Source organism: Chroicocephalus ridibundus, chromosome 2 (assembly GCF_963924245.1).
Source record: "Chroicocephalus ridibundus chromosome 2, bChrRid1.1, whole genome shotgun sequence".
In the NCBI taxonomy this organism is placed as follows: domain Eukaryota; kingdom Metazoa; phylum Chordata; class Aves; order Charadriiformes; family Laridae; genus Chroicocephalus; species Chroicocephalus ridibundus.
In genome coordinates, this window is record NC_086285.1 from 128,197,810 (window position 1) to 128,206,646 (window position 8,837).

At 38.2% G+C, this 8,837-nt stretch overlaps 1 protein-coding gene across 1 annotated transcript; it reads right to left on the reverse strand.

Moving 5' to 3' along the window:
- Positions 1-1,005: 1,005 nt before the first annotated feature.
- LOC134510773 (cytochrome P450 7A1) lies at positions 1,006-8,120 on the reverse strand. The gene is made up of 6 exons (XM_063324009.1): positions 7,987-8,120; positions 6,430-6,670; positions 5,140-5,753; positions 3,672-3,802; positions 2,538-2,713; positions 1,006-1,909 (listed from the first exon to the last, which is right to left on the reverse strand). The coding sequence occupies exons 1-6, from the start codon at positions 8,064-8,066 to the stop codon at positions 1,610-1,612; spliced, it is 1,542 nt and encodes a 513-aa protein (XP_063180079.1). The 5' UTR covers positions 8,067-8,120; the 3' UTR covers positions 1,006-1,609.
- Between the last annotated feature and the right edge of the window lie 717 nt (positions 8,121-8,837).

Here is an 8,837-nt window from a genome sequence, read left to right on the forward strand (position 1 = left end):
AAGACTGGATGCTTCCCTTACCAAGAGAACCAAAGTAAGAATTCAAAACCGCTTGCATTATACATAATAGTTTAATATTACACGTGTTGCAAATGGCAATGAATTGGTGTTGTCTGTTCTCTTTTGAAAATTAAAGATGATTAAATAAAATTACAGAGACAACACATAGGTAATAAATAATCACACACTAAAGATTCTTTTCATTTTCCATTGAATATTTAGCACAGGAGATAGTGAGAAGAGAAACAGATGCATAATTTGAAGCAGTTCTAGGACTCGATCCAAAATTCCATGTTTAGGAAGAGCTCTCTCAGACAGACTGACATCTTGCCAGAATGTGAAATTTGAAAATATCTAATAGTCCTGTATCTCATCTCCTGTGATGAGGCTTACTTTTGAATCAAGGACAAAAGGTCAGACGATAAGTCCTTAGAAATATACAAAAAGAGGATAACAGCAATATCTTAAGCCCATTTGTTCTTTTTATTGGCAGATGATAAGAAAACTATCTCTTTCAGCCTGAAGATGTTTCATTAAAAAATGGACTTTTGTGACATCCATCCATCCTTTGCAGCAGGAAAGGACAGGGACATTACAGAGAACCAAATTCTATTATTCCTGGAACAATTGTTCTTTTGGACATGCCACCACTGAAAATGAAACGTGTGGGCATACCCATGATAACTTTAATAGAATTAGACCAGGAAGACCTAAGGAGTATGACCGATGGAGGCTTATGGAAATATGGAGTTCAGAGAATGGTGCGAAATCCAACCAGAACCCCTGGTGAATATATGGTGGCTATTTATTTATTTCCATATTGGTGTTCGAGCTGGCTAGTTGTCGCAGTTGGGGCCAGATTGGCCGCTAAAACAAACGACAGATTTAAAGCTGGCTTCGGTGGCTTTGATGTAAATCTTTGAGAATGTTAAGACACGCAAATGACAAACAGTCTAGAGATGCATTTGGTTCGGCCAATATCATTTATTTTAATACAGTTACAGCTTTCTGAAAAGTAGTATATTATAATGAATATAAAACAAGTTTTGCAGTTTCACTAGAACGTGAACATTTTTGTAGATTTTCTTCAAGTCTTTTTCTAGTTTTTCATAAAACCATAAAGGTACTTCCCCAGGAAACTCCACCCTCCCCACCTGCCTTTATACAACAAACTTTCTATTTCACCTGTGGAGAGAACCACCATCCACAACATTTCAATTATAAAAAAGAATAAGTTTTAACTGTAGTTGAATTTTGACAATTATTTTGAATTAGCTGATGAAATTCTAACAACTCTGGGAAAGTATTTGTCGTCAGAAAAAAAAACCACAACCAACTACTGTACATGCACAATTCAGAATCTCAACTTGAATTTCAAAATGGTTGGTAAAAGGGGAAATATTTGTATCAACACAGTGCATTAGACCCACTGCATGCTGGTCCCGTAATGGTATACATTATGCACTTTCCATTAGGCTGATGAATTATCATATTCTTACAGATTTTCCCCCAAGACTTGCAACGCTTCATTTGCATATATACATAAAGTATATGTTATATAGTGTATTTATATAGTGCATAGTTTATATGTATAATATAAAATGTATATTCATAGACATTTCAGTCTATACCTGAAATCAATGTCATTGGCTGGTTGCAAAATACCCAGTCCTGCACGGGATTGATCTAAAGAAGGACACTGCACATTATTGTCCACAAGCTCTATCTCAAAATATGAGAATATCAAGGCCAAAAATTGTTTAATTTCATGGACAGCAAATAACCTGCCAGGGCATTTTGCTATGCCTGCCCCAAATGGCATATAGTAATACTTCAACTTGCGACCGTTGCGGTAGAAGTCAGTCTTTTCTTCTCCATTCTCATTGAGAAAGCGATCGTATTTAAATGTCTGCAATAAAACCCAAAAAAGAGTTACTTGATATATGAACACCTCCAAAGACTAGATAATGCCATTAAGACACAAAATGCAGGCTGGGAAAGAAGACCCTCTCGCAGTAAGCATTGTACAGTAGCGCCAGGCTCCATGGTGCTGTTTTGGAGAGGGTAGACCCGGAGAAGTTCTGGTATGCGGAACGTGATCCCAAGTTCTTTTCAGGTAACTCTCCTTTTATTTTCTGAGCTCTTAAAATAAGGAGTGTAACCAGAATCCTCATTCATGCAGCAGAACTGGACGATTTCTCATTCTGCACCTTTGGGAAAATATTATCCTTATCCTTGTCCTCCCTCGAACCCCCCCATAATGGTGATCTTTCCACACTGAGGAAGGCAGTAAGTAGAAGGCTCTCTTGGGATGGCAGCACACCTTCTGGTTACACTAAAACATGTTTTGCAGATAGCGCTTGCACTGATTTTATTCTTTTTCTTGCCTATCATTACGTCTCCAGGTGTAAGAACAGACTGTCTGGAGTACAGTGGAAACCCAGCCGTGGGGGCACCCATGATAAATGCTCTTTTTAAAAGCTATATAAAAGCTTTTGCTAGAGCTCAGAGTTTAATGTACTTTGATAACTACTTACCAAGGGATCAGCATAGATTTCTGGATCAAAATGCAACAGTTGAGGGTAAAGAGCTACAATATCATCACTGCGAATGTTGTAAAATTCATTCTCCAATTGCAAAGTGAAATCCTCCTTGGCAACTCGGAAAGTCATGGATGCACTCGATAGCCTCATTGCCTCCTTGATGATGCTGTCTATCGGGAGAGGAAAAGGAACGATTACCATGGAAATAGTATGTGTGTGTCCTTGGGGGAGGTCAAGCATTTTGAACTATTTCAAACCCATTATCAAACCCTGCATTTATTAGAAGGAATATTTTAGCAATAACTTTCTAAATGCCTAAGAAATGTCTTTCTCATTTCTTTTTAGTGTTATTATCCCTTCCACAGATAACAGTGAGAACATAATCTGCTTTCCCCTAGAAAAATACTTGTAGTTGATATGACAGAATATTTGAAAGTGAGACACATTTTCACCCTGTGATAGAGAATAAAACGGTCAAAACTGGAAATATAACGCAAAAAAAAAAGCAGTGCAGTGATCAGGATTTTCTGAAACTTTAAGATGTGTTGCACAGAAACCAGTTCTCATAAAAAGTAACTTAGGTTTTCTTTGTTTCAATATAAGCTGATATTTTTATTTTTTTAAAAAAAGCAAGAGTAGTTAAAGGGTGACATTTTCAAAACTCTCTGCAACTTGGACACTTTTGAAAAAATGTACCTATAATTTGAAAAATACTAAGAAGAAATAAAAGTGATGCTACATAAGAAGATATTGTTTCACGTCATAAGAATTGGGATGTAAAATTTGGCAACACCCTTTTATTTGATGTAAAGTCGTTACTAAACAAAATATTGTTCTGAATTATCCATGGGTCTCCAATACGATGTTATGTAGCTGTGTAGCAGTATTGAGACTTGCCATTACCCACGAAAAAGTGCCATTCATGTGAATTTTGACACCCTCAGTAGCAACTGGGACATCTGGAAGACTGATTGTGTTGGCTATTGCTAAGGAATATATAGGTTTTTTGTTCTAGTGTTCATTGGCTAATTCCATAGTAATTCCATAGCAAGCATTTATATGGTAACAAATAGAAGACTGTGAAAACTGCAGGGTGATTTCTGTTACTCCTGTATGAAATAATCCTACCTAGTATGGGCATATTATCCAGCTGTTTCCGGTTCAAGGAAATATGTTTGCCATCTAAGCTGATCTTCTCTCCGGAACTTTCCAAAATACTTTGCACTTCTTTGGTAGCAGCTCTCATTGCTTCTGGATTCCTAAGATCAAAAAACCATCATTTCACACTTAAGAATGCTTTAAAAAGGAGTTTTGCCATTAACTTTCTTCCTGACTAAAATTTAGTTTGTTAGCTGACAAGTACAACCTTCTAAAATGAAAAGGTTGCAGGGATATGCTGCAATTACACTTTTTCATGTCTTGGCAAAGATACGATAGCCTCAGAAAAAGTAAAAAAAAACCCAAGTATTTGATTCTTTCTCCAATGAGAAGTGGGACAGAACTAATGCGCATAACTCGGGTAATAAATAGGAATGTCACTTAAAAGCAATGCCAAGAATAAGAAATAAAACGATCAGTTGCAGATTAGGAAATAGCCCCACTGTGGGGAGAAAATTTAGGAACAGGATCATAGATCAGTTTTATAACATCACTTATCCTGGATGATGTCCTATTACGTGGCAATATTCTGTCTGGCTGAAAAGAATCTTCCTAATACAAAAAGACCACACAGTATCCTTCACTGACTAGACTTTCTTACAGACATGGAATATATAACCTATGGTGAAATACGTATAGATAATAGTACAGGATGCAATAGTGTCTTGATGAAGGCACCATCAGTCAGTTAAAAGACTCCAAGGCCAGAAGACCTAAAGCCAATGCATTCTTGGAATGAAAAGTACTAAAACCCCTCAGATATTAGCATTGGCAGGTAGATATGACCGTGCAAGCCACTGACTAAATGAAACCATTAGCAATTTAGCTACATATTGAAGAGTTGGTCATGCTGAGGTGGATTATACTCCACAGATGCCCACTCTAAAATGGACACCTAATAATATTATCTGAACTGTGCGCTCCTCTCGTGAGTAACATGCTCAGCAACTGCAGTTTCCACTGCAACCTCAGTAGGGTCTATCAATGTATAAACTATTTTCTATTAAGTCTCTGTGAAAACAATGATGAAGTTAAAGCTCATTTTGCCTGCTGTAGCGAGATGGTCTAAAAATATCTGATTACATTGGGATCCTTAATACAATTAATGTTCTGACTGCAACCAGCACTTTCAAAGTCATTTCTTATAGATTTACTCCAAATCTTATAGATTTACTTCTTGACAAAGTGTAGCATTGCTCTGGAGTGTTTTTTTAAAAAAAACTTCTATAGAATTGCTCTGTGGTACCACTACTTGGTCTCAGACGAGTGAAGGGGGTTTCTGTGGAAGTCCAGAACAGCATGCCACTTCTGCTGTCATGACTAAGCTTTTTGACACTGATAAGGTACCAAGCAGTGGAATTTGCCCGTAGTAATGAACTGGTTTCTGAAAGACAACAAACATTTTTCTTGTTTGAAAACAAGAAGCACTGGGACTTACTTAAGAAGATAGAACAAGCTCCAAAATGTGGCAGGAATGGTGTTGGCTTGCGAGGCCCAGAGCACCGCCACATGGGTCTTCGCTTTTTCCATGTCGTCGAAGGTTGACAGAGTGTCATTCAGGAACATGCGGAGGGTGACAAGCTCAGAGAGGTTGTCCCTCTTCAGGAGGTTCTTGTGGAGGAGCGCCTCTCCTAGCTTCTCACGTGCGCTGTGGGCACTCTTGAAGAGGTGAATAGGCAGCCCCGCCACGAGGGCTGGAAAGATCCTATCAAATTCCTTGAAATTTTCGAGGGCATTTAGGATATGAGCCCTCTCGGTCTCCTGCTTTGATGATAGATTTTTGTCGTGATTTGAATTAAATTCTTTACCAAAAAGTGTTAAAAAGCCAGACTCGAACATCACCTGGCAACAGAATGTATAAAGTCCTTCTGTCACCCAAACATTAGACTGAAGTTTAGGTGTTCTTGACTGCAGCATGACGTATTGTAGGTTTTCCATCATTGCTTCAATGAGGGCATCTAGGGCATTACCTTGAAGGGTTCTAATGAAAGTCTGATGAAAATTTTCAGTGGTGTTTCCCTCTGCTGGGTCAATGCTACCATGCCCAAAAGCCTGTCACAAAATAAATTGTATGCATATTAAATAAGGCCTGCCATAACCTGGATGATAAAGTCTAACAGAAATTAAACACAAGGTATAACTTTATAGCTTACTAGAGGGAAGCATAATAAGGGCTATTAGTACTAGGACTGACACTTTCTCAGTGAACCATAGCAGTTAAGTAGGCAAATGAAAGTAGATTCGAATAGATGCTTACAAATAAATGGATGTGGTACCTAGACCTTCACTAAGCTCCCAATGAAATCAACAGGAGTCTTTTTGCTTACTTCAGTAAGAGTTTGACTGAGCTCCTACTGTGTTGCATCATTTTTTTTAAGGCATTAGGACCAAATCTTCCATAGTGGTGAGCGCCTCCTGAAGTTTTCAGCTTCAGCAACCTATATTATCATTTTGCAGATGATGCTAATTGTATTGCTACTTTAGCAATTTGGGATACTGCATGACTAAATAATGCCACTCTTGGATAATCCAAATCACTGAAAATTTCCTTTCCATTAAGGAAAGGGAAAAAAAAAAAAAGACCCCAATGTTTTAAACCAATAGAAGCGCAGAAATGTGAACGAAATATTCCAAAGGCATAGCTATGCTATAGGGATTAACAGGGTACCTCTGCCCTGCCAGCAGATGCTTTGCATGTTAGAGATTAAAACCATTTTTAAAGTCGTACCTTGGCAGAAGTAGCAAAATGGAACTTTTTCCAGTCCAAGTGTTTTCCCTGGCGTATCAACGCATGGTATGAAAAAGGGTCAGTGAGAAAATGAATGTATTTCCCCGCTACTAGGCAAGTGAAAATGTGGCCATGCTTCTTCTGCTTTTCTTTGAGGAATTCAAGGGGGTTGGCACCAAATTGCAGGGCGCAGCCCAGATATGGAAGGAACCCATTTTCAAGTGGTGGCTCACCTTGCCGCCTACAAAACACAAACAAAAGCTGAATTTAGAAGTATGTATAAAGATCTCTCCTCCAGGACTACCAGGTAGGTAAAATGCTGATGCTAGGCTTTTTTAATGTGAAAAAATGTAAAAAACACCCAAACAAACAGTATATTGACAAGTTCACCCCCTTTAAGGAGTAATCCTGCTGTGAGGTCTATGATATACAAGAAAGAATAACTTTAGCAGCCTGTATTATAATAAACATAATAAAACACAGTTTGACTATGTCATCTTTCTTTTCCCTAGATCAGGAGTACATTTTTCACCTGTTTAAATGCAGAATTGTTGCCACTAGCTAACATGCACACTATGGTCCCATACCCGAATAATCTGTCCCGCTAATATTGTCTGATACATTTTTGGGCAACAGTATCCACAATTCAATTTGAATACCAAGGGGAATAGCCTTTTAGCGTAGAAAGGTTGTTATTATTGGCATATCCCATTTGGACCAGATCCTGCTGAAAACAGTGGGAATTTTGCCATGATCTTCAGTAAGCATAAGAGTTAGTCTTTCAGGCAAAGCACATACTTTTAACTTAAGCATATGCTTAAAGTGAAGCATATGCTTAAATGATATTTTTTATTTTCAGTCTGAAAACTACTTTCCTGCATAAGGACACCACAGCTGCTAAAATAACTTTCAGATAATACTTCAGCTTTTCTAGTAAATTCCTGGTCGTTATTATCTGAAGTTCACCATTTTCACTTTTTGCCATTAAAATTTTTAAAGTAAAACAAGAAAATGACTGCTGAAAAATACAAAATTACAACAGGTAAGCAAATTACTTGGTCCTTATGTAAATGTGCCAGTAGGATAAATGCTTTTAAGGAATATGTATTCGATGTAGTAAGGTACATAAATATTACCTTTATTACATGGTGTAACTAGATATAATAGACTGATAATATGAAAATGTTTGTAAGTAGGTATTAAACTATAATTAGATAAAAGTAGGTATTAGCTGTGATTACAATGCAGGTAAAACTATAGCCCAGCACTTCAGGAAATCAGAACATGCATATTCATATTTTAATTACCTCATTTATGCACAGATTTTTATCTGCAGCTATGTTTAGGTGTTAGTTCACTATTATTAAAAAGCCGGTACACAAAAATTCTGTTATAAAATAAATCTCTCAAAAGACCAAACTACAGTGTTGCCCATGCTGTCCTGCATCTGTCCATCTGATAGTCTTAAGATTACATTTATTTTAGTTATATGTACAGTATATTTGAAAGAAATAAAGGCTAGGTATACTGAGATGCGTTTACAAATCGATACCTTACCTCCTCCTCCTCCCTAGAAGAAACCAAAAAACACAGCAGAGTATTATCACAGTTCCCCAGATCCATGATGCTACGAACATGTCTGGTAATGCCCAAAAACTTCCAAGTGGAAAATTGGTAACTACCAGTATGGCAGGAATGGTGACTGAGAATGATACAGAAGACGGGTCGCAATTTATATACAGTAGGGACCCCACTGTATCTAATGGCCTTCAGTCAACCTAGCGAGCTATTGATTAACCATTTCTGGAGGGAGGCCTGTTCTGTCTCTGTTCTGACATCTTTCTGCAGAGAGCTTCGCTGGACTGATGTAGAGGGTTGCAGACGTGGCCTTGAGCTGATGTCACCTATCAGTAGCGGTTCCAAAGTAATCAAACAGCTGTAATAGCTGATAATCTGAAGGTCTGATAGGTGTGTTTTGATCTATCTTGCAGATTTACCAATTGCAGTTTATAGTTCAACTTTAGCAATATATGAAATGTCTATTGACAGGTGTCCAGAATATTCAGACTGGGCTAACTGGTGGCTGCAGTGCATGTTGTCCTTCAGCACCCAGCCCGCTCACCCCCTCCTTTCTCCTTCTTGTGGCCTGCCCTGGCTCTGGTCTGCTGCTGCGAGAGGGAATGGCTGGCATTCGGCTGAGGGTACAGGGGTGGCTGCCGTGATGGACTTACACCTTCTAACAATGTTTCTCTGGTAGAAGGGGAAAAATGGGCTTTCTACAATGCAGCGTGTGAGAGAACATATGACAACCGTACTGTTTTTTTCTTCAATGTCCTTGGATCACCTTTTACTCTCCCGTTTAAATCTTCTGCTTTCTGCCTTTGCTCAAGCTGTACAGAACCAATTCA

What these genes read in the sequence shown, in the direction of transcription:
- LOC134510773 (XM_063324009.1), bottom strand. Translation starts at nt 8,066, where the DNA reads ATGTTCGTAGCATCATGGATCTGGGGAACTGTGATAATACTCTGCTGT. An exon ending in ATTTTGCTACTTCTGCCAAG is followed by an intron (nt 5,754 to 6,429) that starts GTACGACTTTAA and finishes ATTTTGTGACAG; the next exon opens with GCTTTTGGGCATGGTAGCAT. An exon ending in AAATCTATGCTGATCCCTTG is followed by an intron (nt 1,910 to 2,537) that starts GTAAGTAGTTAT and finishes GTTTTATTGCAG; the next exon opens with ACATTTAAATACGATCGCTT.